The sequence below is a fragment of the Haematobia irritans genome, chromosome 3 (genome assembly GCF_050003625.1).
Source record: "Haematobia irritans isolate KBUSLIRL chromosome 3, ASM5000362v1, whole genome shotgun sequence".
NCBI lineage: Eukaryota > Metazoa > Arthropoda > Insecta > Diptera > Muscidae > Haematobia > Haematobia irritans.
Window position 1 is genome coordinate 10233197 of NC_134399.1, and position 18571 is coordinate 10251767.

Genomic DNA, 18571 nt, shown 5'->3' on the forward strand with positions numbered 1-18571 from the left:
CCCCGAAACCTCCCAAAATTGGGCGTTTGCTGTATTAACACATTAAAATTAGCCTCTAAAAAATGGACAAAATTTGGGCGACCGCAGGTGTCCACTTCTAAGAGGTTTCACTGTACTTAACTTCTAACTTAAAATTTTACTTTTAAATATTTGACATTGTCATATTTTGTAAGCAATTATCCCGATTCCATTGAGATTTACTGATGTTTTTTGTTTTTTTTTTCACAGGATCCTAAAATTCTCGATAAAGTCACAAAAAAATGTGGTGCAGATTTAACGGCATTGGATAAAAAGTCTTTGACTATATGCTCTAATACGGATTATATTAATATAACATATCATCATGTGGTGTGTCCGGATGCGGACACGGCAAAGGTAAGTTTCAGAATAATTAGTTTGTGGCTGAGTTCAATTTTTTCATTGAATTTAGAGGACGAATCTTTGACATTTACATACCTTTTATGAAGCATTTTTTTTAATAAATAAGTCTACAAATAATTACGAATCGATATGGACTTTTTGCACAGAACGTAGAGAGCCAGAATTGAAATACGGGGGTCGCTTATATGGGGGCTATATAGAATTATGCACTTGCACCCAGAAAAAAGTGCCTTCGAAACTAAAGGAAAAAATGTTTATAAATTTAGTTTATTTTATTTCCATTAAGTTAAATTTTTGTGTGAAATAATAAAATTTACTTGTTTCAGTAAAAAACTCCTAAACTAAAAGCAGTTAGGAATAGTTCATTAACTAGAATAAGGCATGGAATTTTACTAATACTGTTTTCTTCGCTGGGTATAAGAATTTACTACTGAACAAGAAAATTTTATTCACTGATAAGAAAGCATTCGTAAAAATAAACAAAAACCGAACTAAAATCAAGTTTCCTCAAATTTAGTAAAATTTCTTATAAAACGATAACACTGAATTCCTTTATTATAGAAAGCTTATCATACATACGAATAACACTTGGCATAGAAAAATATTATAGTTCATTCGTACTAAGAAGTATTCAATCCTTTCAAAACTTAAGGAAACACACTTGTTAGAATATAGGAAATTTTCCTATATTTCTTTTATCTACTGTAATCGATACCTGTCATCGATGTAATCGATATGTTTGTGCGTGGGTTGTTTTTTTAGTTTGAATCGCGTTGTTATGGTATACGGAGAGATTGTTAAAAAATAATATAGTAAAATAATAACAAATAAATATAACAAATAAAATATTTGTAATTTTAAATTAGTGAGAAAATTGTTCGTTTTTTTTTCAAAATTATTGAACATAAATAACAAACAATCTATCAATGTTCGTGATGGTGTATAAAGAAAGAAAACAGCAGCAGAATAACAACCCCTTCATTCGTCTTCATTTTGGAATCTTCAATTATCAGGTAACATTCATACAGTGACGCTAATTTTTTGTGAAAAAATTGGTTTATGATTTTTTATATTTGTAGGTATTGAAATTGTAAAAGGAGGACAAAATCGTTACGCAGCATCTTATTAAAAGTGAAAGGAACAAGAAGAAGAAAAGCATTACGTTTTACAGTTGGTGAATTTACATGGATATTGGAAATAGTGGAATAATAAACTAATATTTCAAGGCCAATCGATACTGTTAATTCTTAATAAATATATTTAATATATTAATAAAACATGTCTTTTATTGAAGAAAAAAATGACTATATAAATAAATAAAACTGTATTTAAAAACGAAGGTAAGCAGTTCTAATTTTGAAGTAAAAGGTTTACCACAAATATGTAAGATTTGTCTAAATGAATGAAAAAAGTTCAATAAAATCATTCCATATATGAATTCAAATTAGTTAAATTTTTTCATTCTGTAGTATAGTGGTATATAAATATAGGAAAATGTTAACTAATATATGGAATGCATTCTACCTAATTTCTACGAAAATCATATCGTTCAAACAAATAAAAATGTCTTTGGCGCTATACGAAGTTCAACTTTCTTCACAATGAGTTCATTTTAACTTAAAGAAGTGGTCACTTTTTTCTGGGTGTGATATGGACCAATTTTTGTGTGATTGGGGATCGATTTATCTGAGGGCTATATATAACTATAGACCGATATGGACCTAGTTAGGCATGGTTGTTAACGGCCATACACTAGCACAATGTACCAAATTTCAACTCACTCGGATGAAATTTGCTCCTCCAAATCTCTCCAAAACCAAATCTCTGGATCGGTTTATATGGGGGCTATATATGATTATGGACTGATATGGAGCACTTTTGGCATGGTTGTTAAATATCATATACTACCACCACGTACCAAATTTCAACCAGATCGGATGAATTTTGCTTCTCCAAAAGGCACCGGAGGTCAAATCTGGGGATCGGTTTATATGGGAGCTATATATAATTATGGACTGATATGAACCAATTCCTGCATGATTGTTGGATACCATATACTAACATCACGTACCAAATTTCAACCGAATCGGACGAATTTTGCTCTTCCAAGGGGCTCCGGAGGTCAAATCTGGGAATCGGTTTATATGGGGGCTATATATAATTATGGACCGATTTCGAACAATTTTTGCATGGGTGTTTGAGGCCATATATTAACACCACGTACCAAATTTCAACTGAATCAGATGAATTTTTGTCTTCCAAGAGGCTCCGGAGGTCAAATCTGGTGATCGGTTTATATGGGGGCTATGTATAATTATGGACCGATGTGAACCAATTTTTGCATGGTTGTTAGAGACCATATACTAACACCATGTACCAAATTTCAGCTGGATCCGATAATATTTGCTTCTCTTAGAGACTCCACAAGCCAAATCGGGGGACCGGTTTATATGGGGGCTATATATAATTATGGACCGATGTGAACCAATTTTTGCATGGTTGTTAGAGACCATATACTAACACCATGTACCAAATTTCAGCTGGATCCGATGAAATTTGCTTCTCTTAGAGACTCCACAAGCCAAATCGGGGGACCGGTTTATATGGGGGCTATATATAATTATGGACCGAAGTGAACCAATTTGTGCATGGTTGTTAGAGACCATATACTAACACCATGTACCAAATTTCAGCCGGATCGGATGAAATTTGCTTCTCTTAGAGCGATCGCAAGCAAAATTTGGGGGTCCGTTTATATGGGGGCTATACGAAAAAGTGGACCGATATGGACCAATTTTTGCATGGTTGTTAGAGACCATATACTAACACCATGTACCAAATTTCAGCCGGATCGGATGAAATTTGCTTCTCTTAGAGCAATCGCAAGCCAAATTTGGGGATCCGTTTATATGGGGGCTATACATAAAAGTGGACCGATATGGCCCATTTGCAATACCATCCGACCTACATCAATAACAACTACTTGTGTCAAGTTTCAAGTCTACCGCTTGTTTCGTTCGGAAGTTAGCGTGATTTCAACAGACGGACGGACGGGAGGACATGCTCAGATCGACTCAGAATTTCACCACGACCCAGAATATATATACTTTATGGGGTCTTAGAGCAATATTTCGATGTGTTACAAACGGAATGACAAAATTAATATATCCCCCATCCTATGGTGGAGGGTATACAAAAACAACAGTTTACTTGTATCCAAAAATTATGACCTTCCCTTATACAGAAAAAATATTTTTTGTCTTCAATCACGAAATAATTAATCACAAAGATTAATTGTATCAATTTATTTGATACTATCATTCCCGTGTTTGAAGACATTTCAATTAAAAACTTAATTGGATCAATTAATTTCGTGATTGGATCAGAAAAAAAAATTTTTGTGTGTATCAATCATCACAGTCAATTAAAAAACTGATCGAGCATCCCCAGAGTGATACAGCGAAAAGGAGAGCCACTCGTAGCATACGTGGTCTCCGAGCCTATGACATACCACAATTTACCACAGCCGAAGTTACCAATGTCATCAACAGCCAACCAACGAAACCATCCAAGGCGCTGGGCCCCAACGGAATTTCAATGCTAATGCTGAAGCACCTGGGAATACTGGGAGTTGAGTACTTGACCAGACTCCTTAATTTGTCCTTAGAATCTCTCATTATAACCGATGTCTGGGAAATGGGTAGAGTGATTTCACTACTGAAACCAAGCAAAGACTCGAGCAAGGGAGTATCGTAGAGACCGATAGCCCTGCTCTCGCCAGTAGCCAAGACAATTAAGGCACTACTCCTCCCCAGCCTTGTGGAGAAATTTCCTGCTGCCCACCATCAACATGGATTTCGCAAGGTACATAGTACGACGACAGCCTTACATGCCTTTTGAACACACATTGATATGGCACTCAATCAGCCCAAGCAGTGTCACAGGATGGTCCTCGTGGCGCTTGACCTATCGAAGGCATTCGATACGGTCAACCATGCCACACTATTCGAGGACATCGAGAATACGTCCCTACCGGCAGAAACCAAGCATGGGGTTCTGAATTATCTATGCGGACGCCAGTCGTACGAGTTAAACAGGGAGTTCCCCAGGGTGGGGTGATATCTCCGGCACTGTTTAATCTCTATCTGTCCTTAATTCCACCCCCTACTGACGGCGATGAGATTATTTCATATGCGGACGACTATACAATCCTGGCATCCGGGCCCATTGTTGATGACATATGCGATCGTGTAAACATCTACATTGCTGCTCTTACCAGTTATTTCACTGCTAGAAATTTAAGGATATCCGCCAGCAATTCCTCAGTCACAATGTTCACTACATGGACGGCGGAAGTAGGTTGGGTTAGGTTATGTGGCAGCCCGATGTATCAGGCTCACTTAGACTATTCAGTCCATTGTGATACCACAGTGGTGAACTTCTCTCTTATCACTGAGTGCTGCCCGATTCCATGTTAAGCTCAATGACAAGGGACCTCCTTTTTATAGCCGAGTCCGAACGGCACTCCACATTCCAGTGAAACCACTTAGAGAAGCTTTGAAACCCTCAGAAATGTCACCAGCATTACTGAGGTGGGATAATTCACCGCTAAAAAAACTTTTTGGTGTTAGGTCGTAGCAGGAATCGAACCCACGACCTTGTGTATGCAAGGCGGGCATGCTAACCATTGCACTACGGTGGCTCCCAAGTACGTAGGCGGAAGTACGTAGGCAGTTAAATGTTAGAGTCGATGGCGAAATAATTCCGACAGTGAACTATCCCAAGATACTCGGGGTCATATTCGGCAGCCTTTTTAAGTCGTCTGCCCATGCCACTGCATTTTGTAACAAGCTCCGCGGTAGAAACAAGGTCCTCAACTCACTTGCCGGCAGTACTTGGGGTGCGGACAAATAAACCTTGTTGACTACATATAAGGCAATTGGCCGGTCAGTGGTAAACTATGCAGCGCCATTGTGGACACCTCAGACAAGCGACACGCAGTGGAATAACATCCAGACCTGTCAGAACGCTGGCCTTAGAACTGAAACAGGATGTCTCCGCAGTACAGCCCTGGATCACCTTTATGCGGAGACCAAGATCATCCCGGAGCGTCGACACAATTACATGTTGTCAAAGCAGTACCTCCTGGGTTGCTATCGAAGTTGTCATCCAAATCACCATCTTGTGGATAGGCAACCTCCACCCAGGAATGTAAGGGTTGATCTTCACCTTCTAGAGCCCGAGATCCAGCGTTGTAAAAGAGGGCCTCTAGATCAGGCAGCATATCAGACAGGTCTGAACAAGATTCATGAGGATACTGTAGCTGAAGCGGTGAGAAGCTACAAAGCTAATCCTTTTCTCAATCTCAAAAATTAATAGTATCAATTAATTTTTTAATTAGATCAATTAATTTTTTAATTGACCTTCAATTAATTTTTTAATTGATACTATCATTTCTGTGATTGAAGACATTTCAATTAAAAAATTAATTGGATCAATTAATTTCGTGATTGAATCCGAAAAAAAATTTTTTGTGTATAGGCAGCCCAATGAAGATCAGGCAAGTGCAGCCGCCTCAATTCCTACCCAGCAGTGATTGATAGCAGCGTAGCTGATGTGTGTCCCATCTGTAACCAAAGGCCACATGAAAGTCGTCACCTTTTCGCTTGCCCAGCTATGTTAAACCTACCCGACTCACCACCAGATCACTCTGGACGCACCCCACTCTTGTCGCAGAGTTCCTAGATCTGGACACCAGCTGAAATTACATTAAAAACTGTCACAACAACAACAAAATAATTCATACAAAAATCCATCACAAATTAATAGTATCAATTAATTTTTTAATTGGATCAATTTTTTTAATTGACTGTCAATTAGTTTTTTAATGGATACTATTATTTCTGTGATTGAAGAAATTTCAATTTAAAAATTAATTGGATCAATTAATTTCGTGATTGAATCAGAAAAAAATGTTTTGTGTGAATCAATTAAATGTTTAATTGAATATTTTTTAGAACTCAAGATTTTAATTGGAAACAAATTTCGTGAATTTTTTTTCTGTGTTGAAATAAGTGGCATTTGAAAAATTCAAATTATAAAAACTAATTCAAAGTAAAAAAAAATCGTTGGTTCGTAATTAATACCAAAATCCTTAAAAAAAGGTCATAGCCTTTGGTTTCAAGTAAACTTTTTTTTTTTTTTGAGTGTATATGATTTAAGTTTCAGTAAATTTTTGTTTTAAATGTTTTATCTGAGTATAAAAAAACAGTAACTAATGCAGTTTATTTAATAAAGCCTTAATACACATACTTGAAGTCCATTAATCAAAAAAATGCTATCTTAGAAATTTCATAGAAAAAAATCTACGCTCTCATACTTTTCAGTCCTTCAAGTGGTCACTGTGGTCTCAAGTAGAGCAGTTTCCAAGCATACTTACCTTTCATTGCTGCTGCTCATCACAAAACCAATGGTTATTTTTTCCCTAGGAATGTTCAGAATTTTCCTACAAAATAGAATTCAATAAACTTAAAGCATATTGCTGAAGAGTCCTTAAGGAAAATGTTACGAAAAAAAAATTTTAAATAAAAGAAAAAAACCTTAAAAAAATTCTAACAACAACCAAACAAACAAAAAAAGTGGAAAAATTATTAACCCTGAGCAATCAAAAACTGTAAGAAATCAAACCAAAACTTTTCGAAACCAAAAAAGTTATTCCATAGTTGGGTTTTTTGTTGTCAGTGAAATGAACAAAAGTCAACACTGCCATAATTTTCCGTTTGACGATAATATGGCTCTGACAGTGGATTTGATATGCCAGCAAAAGATATCCCAAGAAAGCCATTGCCATAGTTTTCGTTATGAAGTGAAATGGAAAATGAAACCAAACAATGAAAATCCAGAAACATGACCCACAATAATTTTTGCCAAAAAAAGTTTTTAGAATGATTTTCTAAAATATCGTATATAACTTAAATTGAGCAAATAGTTTAACAGAGTTCCTAACATGTTCTCGTGGGCAATGATGGATAAATTTTGAAAACATTCCAAAACAATGCTGTTCTGAGGGTATTTTAAACGAACACAGCCTAAAAGTATGCAAGTTTAGGATATTGAAATTGAATTTCACGAAGTGGTTTCCAATGAAACGGCGATAAACTGATTGTTAGGTTAGTGAGGATCTACATGTAAAAAAAGATAATTTAGATTTCTATATAAAATACTGATATAAATGCGATTGATTCTTGATTGAAGTGTACCACTTTTTTTAGATGAGTCACTTTTTCGAAATTCTTCAACTCTGACTAATGACCAAAATCGAATTTTAACGAAAGAGTCGAAAACATGGTTGCCACAGTTGCCAGAATTCTACCAAAAATGCTAGATTTTCTACTGTTTGGTAGATATTGAGAAATTTTTTTATAGAAATCAAATGTTGACAAAATTTCCTATAGAAAAAAATTTGGAAAAAAAATTTCTATCGAAATAAAATTTTGAGAAAATTTTCTATAGATATAAAATTTTATGAAAATTTTCTATAGAAATAAAATTTTATGAAAATTTTCTATCGAAATAAAATTTTGACAAAATTTCCTATAGAAATAAAATTTTGAGAAAAGTTTCTATAGCAATAAAATTTTGACTACATTTTCTATAGCAATAAAATTTTGACTACATTTTCTATAGCAATCAAATTTTGACTACATTTTCTATAGCAATAAAATTTTGACAAAATTTTCTATAGAAATAAAATTTTGATAAAATTTTCTACAGAAATAAAATTTTGACAAAAATTTCCATACAAATAAAATTTTGAGAAAATTTTCTGTAGAAATAAAATTTTGAGAAAATTTTCTATAGAAATAAAATTTTAAGAAAATTTTTTATAGACATAAATTTTTTACAAAATTTTGTGTAGAAATAAAATTTTGAGAAAATTTTTTATAGACATAAAATTTTTACAAAATTTTCTATAGAAAAAAATTTTGAGAAAATTTTCTATAGAATGAAAATTTTGAGAAAATTTTCTATAGAAGTAATATTTTATGAAAATTTTCTACAGAAATAAAATTTTGACAAAATTTTCTATAGAAATAAAATTTTGAAAAAATTTTCTATAGAAATAAAATGTGGACAAAATTTTATATAAAAATATAATTTTGAGAAAAGTTTCTATAGCAATAAAATGTTGACAGAATTTTCTATAGAAATAAAATTTTGACAAAATTTTCTATAGAATGAACATTTTGAGAAAATTTTCTATAGAAATAAAATTTTATGAAAATTTTCTATAAAAATAAAAATTTTACAAAATTTCCTATAGAAATAAAATTTTGAGAAAATTTTCTATAGAAATAAAATTTTCAGAAAAGTTTCTATAGTAATAAAATTTTGACAAAATTTTCTATAGAAATAAAATTTTGATAAAATTTTCTACAGAAATAAAATTTTGACATAAATTTCTATAGAAATAAAATTTTGATAAAATTTTCTATAGAAATAAAATTTTGAGAAAATATTCTATAGAAATAAAATTTTGAGAAAATATTCTATAGCAATAAAATTTTGACAAAATTTTCCATAGAAATAACATTTTGCGAAAAGTTTCTATAGCAATAAATTTTTTGACAAAAATTTTCTATAGAAATAAAATTTTGACAAAAATTTCCATAGAAATAAAATTTTGAGACAATTTTCTATAGAAATAAAATTTTGACAAAAATTTCCATAGAAATAAAATTTTGAGAAAATTTTCTATAGAAATAAAATTTTGAGAAAATTTTCTATAGAAATAAAATTTTGAGAAATTTTTCTATAGAAATAAAATTTTGAAAAAATTTTCTATAGAAAAAAAAATTTGACAAAATTTTCTAATGACATAAAATTCTGACAAAATTTCCTATAGAAAAAAAATTTTGCCAACATTTTCTATAGAAATAAAATTTTGACAAAATTTTCTATAGAAAAAAGTTTTTGACAATTTTTTTTATAGAATTAAAATTTTGCTAAATTTTTCTATAGAAATAAAATTTTGACAAAATTTTCTATAGAAATAAAATTTTGAGAAATTTTTCTATAGAAATAAAATTTTGACAAAATTTTCTATAGAAAAAAAATTTTTGACAAATTTTTCTATAGAATTAAAATTTTGACAAAATTTTCTATGGAAATAAAACTTTGAGAAATTTTTCTATACAAATAAAATTTTGAAAAAATTTCCTATAGAAATAAAATTTTGACAAAATTTTCTATAGAAATAAAATTTTGACAAAATTTTCTATAGAAATAAAATGTTGACAAAATTTTCTATAGAAATAAAATTTTAGAAAAGTTTCTATAGCAATAAAATGTTGACAGAATTTTCTATAGAAATAAAATTTTGATAAAAGTTTCTATAGCAATAAAATGTTGAAAGAATTTTCTATAGAAATAAAATTTTGACAAAATTTTCTATAGAATGAAAATTTTGAGAAAATTTTTTATATAAATAAAATTTTGACAAAATTTTCTATAGAAATAAAATTTTGACAAAATTTCCTATAGAAAAAAATACAAAATTGTCTATAGACATACAATTTTGACAAAATTTTCTATAGAAATAAAATTTTGACAAAATTTCCTATAAACAAATTTTTTTGACAAAATGTTCTATATACATAAAAGTTTCACAAACTTTTCTATGGAAATAAAATTTTGACTAAATTTTCTATAGAAATAAAATTTTACTTGTTGTTTCGATCTGATTTTGATTTTGAGAAAATTTTCTATAGAAATAAAATTTTCAGAAAAGTTTCTATAGTAATAAAATTTTGACAAAATTTTCTATAGAAATAAAATTTTGATAAAATTTTCTACAGAAATAAAATTTTGACATAAATTTCTATAGAAATAAAATTTTGATAAAATTTTCTATAGAAATAAAATTTTGAGAAAATATTCTATAGAAATAAAATTTTGAGAAAATATTCTATAGCAATAAAATTTTGACAAAATTTTCCATAGAAATAACATTTTGCGAAAAGTTTCTATAGCAATAAATTTTTTGACAAAAATTTTCTATAGAAATAAAATTTTGAGACAATTTTCTATAGAAATAAAATTTTGACAAAAATTTCCATAGAAATAAAATTTTGACAAAAATTTCCATAGAAATAAAATTTTGAGAAAATTTTCTATAGAAATAAAATTTTGAGAAAATTTTCTATAGAAATAAAATTTTGAGAAATTTTTCTATAGAAATAAAATTTTGAAAAAATTTTCTATAGAAAAAAAAATTTGACAAAATTTTCTAATGACATAAAATTCTGACAAAATTTCCTATAGAAAAAAAATTTTGCCAACATTTTCTATAGAAATAAAATTTTGACAAAATTTTCTATAGAAAAAAGTTTTTGACAATTTTTTTTATAGAATTAAAATTTTGCTAAATTTTTCTATAGAAATAAAATTTTGACAAAATTTTCTATAGAAATAAAATTTTGAGAAATTTTTCTATAGAAATAAAATTTTGACAAAATTTTCTATAGAAAAAAAATTTTTGACAAATTTTTCTATAGAATTAAAATTTTGACAAAATTTTCTATGGAAATAAAACTTTGAGAAATTTTTCTATACAAATAAAATTTTGAAAAAATTTCCTATAGAAATAAAATTTTGACAAAATTTTCTATAGAAATAAAATGTTGACAAAATTTTCTATAGAAATAAAATGTTGACAAAATTTTCTATAGAAATAAAATTTTAGAAAAGTTTCTATAGCAATAAAATGTTGACAGAATTTTCTATAGAAATAAAATTTTGATAAAAGTTTCTATAGCAATAAAATGTTGAAAGAATTTTCTATAGAAATAAAATTTTGACAAAATTTTCTATAGAATGAAAATTTTGAGAAAATTTTTTATATAAATAAAATTTTGACAAAATTTTCTATAGAAATAAAATTTTGACAAAATTTCCTATAGAAAAAAATACAAAATTGTCTATAGACATACAATTTTGACAAAATTTTCTATAGAAATAAAATTTTGACAAAATTTCCTATAAACAAATTTTTTTGACAAAATGTTCTATATACATAAAAGTTTCACAAACTTTTCTATGGAAATAAAATTTTGACTAAATTTTCTATAGAAATAAAATTTTACTTGTTGTTTCGATCTGAGCTTTAAAACCATTACGTTGACTAAACTACAAAAGTACCTTAACCAACAGAGGAAAAGAATGTTTGTCAAATTTAGTTGGGCAAAGCTCTATAGACTGCAAGATGGTTGGATGGACGCACGTTTCGGAATTACCACATTCCTCATCAGCATCCTCTACTTGCAGCTAAACTATCAACCAATTACCAAATAAATTCTGGAGGAACCGTAGAACCATCCAAATTTTCATCAGTCGTTTCGATTGAGTCATTAAGGGCTTCCTCTTCACAGATCTCGGTGACTCTCGCAACAATCCGCGGTTCAGCTTTGGTGAGGTTTGAGCCTTTAGAAACTTCCCGCATACGATGTTCATCAATAACTGCAGTTTTTATGTCTCCTTCGGATCCGCAAGGAGATTTTTTCACCTCTGACTACCGGAGGCTTGTCCGTTTCGGAATCCTTTGGCTGATCGCTTTTGTATACCTTCATATGGATATCATGAAAGCCATAACTTACACGACCTTGGGCCTGGGCTAGATGTGGCAGCGACTCAATGTTCACTACAAACACCGCATGTCCTCTTGGTCCATCCACTTGATCCAAACGACCAACCTTCCAATCGGCGGTTGGAAGATCTGGGTTACATTCCTTGAGTCTGTTTAGTATTGACTCAGGGTCAGGAGGGTTTACCCATGCATGTGCTCTTGGTTTAGCCGGTATGTCTTTTTGATCAACTAACTCCAAAGCGCTTCCTTCCCTAACTTTACCAATTAGCATCAGATCAGCTTTAAAGCAATCCATAGACTCCATTGACAAAATTTTTCTATAGAAATAAAATTTTGACAAAATTTTCCATACAATTAAAATTTTGACAAAATTTTCTATAGAAATAAAATTTTGAGAAAATATTCTATAGAAATAAATTTTTTGACAAAATTTTCTATAGAAATAAAATTTTGACAAATTTTTCTATAGACATAAAATTTTGACAAAATTTTCTATAGAAATAAAAATTTGACATTTTATAGAAACAAAATTTTGAGAAAAATTTCTATAGAAATAAAATTTTCTATAGAAATAAAATTTTGACAAAATTTTCTATAGAAATAAAATTTTGACAAAATTTTCTATAGAAAACTTTCTATAGAAATAAAATTTTGAAAAAAATTTCTTTAGAAATAGAATTTTCTATAGAAATAAATTTTGAAAAAATTTTCTATAGAAATAAAATTTTGACAAAATTTTCTATAGAAATAAAATGTTGACAAAATTTTCTATAGAAATAAAATTTTGAGAAAAGTTTCTATACCAATAAAATGTTGACAGAATTTTCTATAGAAATAAAACTTTAAAAAATTTTCTATAGAATAAAAATTTTGAGAAAGTTTTTTATAGAAGTAACACTTCGAGAAAAATTTCTATAGAAATAAAATTTTGACAAAATTTTCTATAGAAACAAAATTTTGACAAAATTTTATATAGAAATAAAATTTTGACAAAATTTTCTATAGAAATAAAATTTTGACAAAATTTTCTATAGACAACATTTTGCCAGCATTTTCTATAGAAATAAAAATTTGACAAAATTTTCTATAGAAATAAAATTTTGACAAAATTTTCTATAGAAATAAATTTTTGACAAAATTTTCTATAGAAATAAAATTGTGGCAAAATTTTCTATAGAAATAAAATTTTAGCAAATTTTTCTATAGAAATAACATTTTGACAAAATTTTCTATAGAAATAAAATTTTGACAAAATTTTCTATAGACAACATTTTGCCAGCATTTTCTATAGAAATAAAAATTTGAAAAAATTTTCTATAGAAAAAGATTTTTGACAAACTTTTCTATAGAATTAAAATTTTGACAACATTTTCTATAGAAATAAATTTTTACAAAATTTTCTATAGAAATAAAATTTTTACAAAATTTTCTATAGAATGAAAATGTTGAGAAAGTTTTTTATAGAAGTAACACTTCGCGAAAATTTTCAATAGAAATAAAATTTTCTATAGAAATAAAATTTTGAGAAAATTTTTTATGGAAATAAAATTTTGACAAAATTTTCTATAGAACTAAAATTTTGACAAAATTTCCTACAGAAAAAAAAATTGACAAAATTTTCTATAGACATAAAATTTTGACAAAATTTTCTATAGAAATAAAATTTTGACAAAATTTCCTATAGAAATAAAATTTTGACAAAATTGTCTATAGAAATAAAAATTTTACAAAATTTTCTATAGAAATAAAATTTTGAGAAAATTTTCTATAGAAATAAAATTTTGACAAAATTTTCTATAGAAATAACATTTTGAGAAAATTTTCTATAGAAATAAAATTTTGACAAAATTTGTTGTAGAATTAAAATTTTGAGAAAATTTTTTATAGAAGTACCACTTCGAGAAAATTTTCTATAGAAATCAAATTTTGACAAAATTTTCTATAGAAATAAAATTTTGAGAAAATTTTTTATAGAAATAAAATTTTGACAAAATTTTCTATAGAAATAAAATTTTGACAAAATTTCCTATAGAAAAAAAAATTGACAACATTTTCTATAGGAATAAAATTTTGACAAAATTTTCTATAGAAAAAAATTTTTGACAAATTTTTCTATAGAATTAAAATTTTGACAAAATTTTCTATAGAAATAAAATTTTGACGAAATTTCCTATAGAAAAAAATGTTGACAAAATTTACTATAGAAATAAAATTTTAACAAAATTTCCTATAAAAAATATTTTTGACAAAATTTTCTATAGACATAAAATTTTGACAAAATTTTTTATAGAAATAAACTTTTGACAAAATTTTCTATAGAAATAAAATTTTGAGAAAATTTCCTATAGAAATAAAATTTTGAAAAAATTTTCTATAGACAACATTTTGCCAACATTTTCTATAGAAATAAAAATTTTACAAAATTTTATATAGAAATAAAATTTTGACAAAATTTTCTATAGAAATAAAATTTTGACAAAATTTTTTATAGAAATAAAATTTTGACAAAATTTTTTATAAAAATAAAATTTTGACAAAATTTATAGAAAAAAAATTTGACAAATTCGATTTTACAGAATTTTGAAAAAAATTACAAATATTCTTTTTGATTCTCATTGCAATCCTTTTATAGCGTAGAAGATATATGAAATTTTACATACAACGATAAAAAGGCCACTGGATACACTTAAAGCGAAGTGGAAAAGACAGTTGGCATGATAACGAAAATATTACGGGGTGATCCAACGCACGAAAAAGATAGGACAACTACTGAAGGGGATCGGAATTATGTTCGCGCACATAGAGTTGAGGTTACATCCATTTATAAAAGGAGGAATAGGACATATGTAGGGTGTGCTTGAAGCGCTACAAATAGCACTACTCTGCACTCAAGAGATCTGGATCACATCCCAAATCACATCTCAAAAAACATATTGTTAGGTTAGTGAGGATCTAAATTGAAAAAAGTCACATTTTGTGCCACTTTTTTTTTAACCCGACCACTTTTTATGCCACTTGTTAAAAATTCTCCACGGTAACGTGGAATATTTACTTATTTTTGTGATATCAGCGTGATACACTTTATTTTCAATTTTCTAAAAATAATCAAAATTTTCTAAAATTAACCAAAATGCTACTTCCTGGTGGATTCAATGTTTTCTCAGTGTCGTTGGCTCCACCCGACTTTAGCTTTTATCTTATTGTTTATAAAAAAAATTAATTTCCAATTTACATTCACAATTATTATATATCATACCATCGTATTTGTACTCTTCATTCTTTTTAGATTTGGTTACAAGGTTTACGCAAAATTACCCACAATGTTAAGGCAAATAATATCTGTCCAATGATGTGTTTAAGAAAACAGTAAGTTTACGAGATAACTTCCTCATTAATTGGGGGTGTATGGTTCTTATTCTACTAACCCCCACGACCTTGTCTTGCCAAGGATCGAAACTATGGACACATAATAACCACTCATTCAGTATATATAAATGAGTCCGTTTACACTTCACAACGTTGTGCTGTTGTTTTTTTTTTCTAATTTTATGTCTCTTGTATTTCTGTTTTTTGTTTTGCATGTGCCTTATATGTTCGTTCACACTTCCGTTTAGACGCGACAATGTCCATCCACGCGAATTGCCTTTATTTTGTGTGGTGTGGTGGTGGTGGTGTCAACCCATACGAATGATTGCATGTCAATGTCACATTGAATTCTTTGTTTTCTGGTTTCCGTTTCCTTTTGCATCGGTTATTTAAATTACCACGGGCATAGAGTGTGTGCGTGTATGTGTTTGTTTATCATACTCTGGCATAAAATGTTGCCATATTGTTGTCAATTATTATATGATTTAATATACAAATATTATTATGTTATTTATGTAAAAGTCAATGTCAAAACTTGTAAATGAATCAATTATTACCAGAATATTAATAACTGCCAGCAAAGCAATTAAAAACACGCAAGATTCCTATGAAATGATGTGGTATTCGTTCAAAACCATTTAAATAAATTTTATCGTATGGTATTGAACATGTTGATATTGATTTTGATAGGGCGTTACATTTTAAGTAATATACGATACCATTAATGGGTTATTTTATAATGTGATTCAAACATGCGTCGTTATGAGATTTTATCTATTTGGCTCAGATAATTTATTAAATTACCAAAGGAAATATTGACAAAAATTTTTTATAGAAATAAAATTTTGCAAAAATTTTCTATAGAAATAAAATTTTGAGAAAAGTTTCTATAGAAATTAGGCAGTAGCCGACCATCAAACCTTTTTCGGAAAGTTCAAGTGTGGTTCACTTTGGGTTGAGTGAATTACCCGAATTTATTCTGATAATTAGTTGATAGTTTTGTTGCAAGTAGAGGATGCTGATAAGGAATGTGGTAATTCCGAAATTGCTGTACATCCAACCATCTTGCAGTCTATAGGGTTTTGCCCAAATAAATTTGACAAGCATACTTTTCCTCTGTTGGTTAAGCTACACTTGTAGTTTAGTCAATGCATGGTTTTAAGCTGAGATCAAAAACAACAATAGAAATTAAAATTTGACAAAATTTTCTATAGAAATAAAATTTGACAAAATTTTCTATAGAAATAAAATTTGACAAAATTTTCTATAGAAATAAAATTTTGACTAGAAATAAAATTTCAACAAAATTTTTTATGGAAATAAAATTTTGACAAAATTTTTTATGGAAATAAAATTTTGACAAAATTTTCTATGGAAATAAAGTTTTGCAAAAATTTTCTATAGAAATAAAATTTGCCCATTCTTTTTGTTTTGTTATTGTTGGTTTTGTTCTTTAAGCATTGATGTTGTTTTTTATTGCAGCTTAAAACCATACATTGACTAAACTACAAGTGTAGCTTAACCAACAGAGGAAAAGAATGTTTGTCAAATTTATTTGGGCAAAGCCCTATAGACTGCAAGATGGTTGGATGGACAAACGTTTCGGATTTACCACATTCCTCATCAGCATCCTCTACTTGCAGCAAAACTATCAAACTATTTTCAGAATAAATTCAGGCAGTTCATTAAACCCTACAATGAACTACACTTGAACCCTCCGAAAAAAGGCTTTACATTGATAGCCGCCATATGCCGAAATAAATTCAAAACAAACATATCTCTTTTCCTATGCCACTGTAAAATCATCGATTTGAATTCAGTTGGCTGAGTTTATTTTGAGCGTGCCTCCTTTCCATTCTTTTATTTTGTTATTGTTTGTTTTGTTCTTTAAGCATTGTTGTTGTTTGAACAAAAATTTTTATGGAAATAAAATTTTGACAAAATTTTCTATACAAATAAAAAATTTTGACAAAATTTTCTATAGAAATATAATTTTAGCAAAATTTTGTATAGAAATAAAATTTGAACAAGATTTTTTATAGAAATAAACTTTAGACAAAATTTTTTATGGAAATAAAATTTTGACAAAATTTTCTATACAAATAAAATTTTGACAAAATTTTCTATACAAATAAAATTTTGACAAAATTTTCTATACAAATAAAATTTTGACAAAATTTTCTATAGAAATATAATTTTAGCAAAATTTTGTATAGAAATAAAATTTGAACAAAATTTTGGATAGAAATAAAATTTTGACAAAATTTTCTATGGAAATAAAATTGAGACAAAATTTTCTATAGCAATAAAATTTTGACAATTTTTTCTATAGAAATAAAATTTTGACAAAATGTTCAAAAATTTTCTATAAAAATAAAATTTTATAGAAATAAAATTTTGAGAAAATTTTTCTATAGAAATAAGATGTTGACAAAATTTTCTATAGAAAAAAAAATTTGACAAAATTTTCTATGGAAATAAAATAATGACAAAATTTTCTAAAGCAATAAAATGTTGACAAAATTTTTTATAGAAATAAAATTTTGACAAAATTTTCTATGGAAATAAAATTGTTACAAAATTTTCTAAAGACATAAAATTTTGACAAAATTTTCTAAAGACATAAAATTTTGATAAAATTTTCTATAGAAATAAAATTTTGACAAAATCTTCATAGAAATAAAATTTTGACAAAATTTTCCATGGAAATAAAATAATGACAAAATTTTCTAAAGCAATAAAATGTTGACAAAATTTTTTATAGAAATAAAATTTTGACAAAATTTTCTATGGACATAAAATTGTGACAAAATTTTCTAAAGACATAAAATATTGATAAAATTTTCGATAGAAATAAAATTTTTATAAAATTTTCTATAGAAATAAAATTTTGACAAAAATTTCTATGGAAATAAAATTGTGACAAAATTTTCTACAGCAATACAATTTTGGCAAAAATTTCTATAGAAATAAAATTTTGACAAAATTTTCTATAGAAATAAAATTTTGCCAGAATTTTCTAAAGAAATAAAATATTGACAAAATTTTTTATAGAAATAAAATATTGACAAAATTTTCTATAGAAAGACAATTTTGACAACATTTTCTATAGAAATACAATTTTGACAAAATTTTCTATCGAAATAAAATTGTGACAAAATTTTCTAAAGCAATAAAATT

The 18571-nt window shown here is 27.8% G+C and overlaps 1 protein-coding gene and 1 long non-coding RNA gene across 4 annotated transcripts in view; one reads left to right on the plus strand and one right to left on the minus strand.

Moving 5' to 3' along the window:
- norpA (no receptor potential A) overlaps nucleotides 1–18571 on the plus strand; it is a 253955-nt gene that overhangs the window by 214516 nt on the left and 20868 nt on the right. For 2 of the 3 annotated variants that reach the window (XM_075298700.1, XM_075298701.1), the window contains one exon: nucleotides 229–375. In XM_075298700.1, coding sequence (XP_075154815.1) covers nucleotides 229–375 — 147 coding nt within the window. Of the gene's footprint in view, nucleotides 1–228; nucleotides 376–15311; nucleotides 15392–18571 lie in introns of all 3 variants that reach the window. The other variant, XM_075298702.1, reaches the window with a different exon arrangement.
- The window catches only part of LOC142228308 (uncharacterized), a 176096-nt gene that overhangs the window by 110495 nt on the left and 47030 nt on the right, over nucleotides 1–18571 (minus strand). The gene's annotated exons all lie outside the window — the stretch shown is intronic.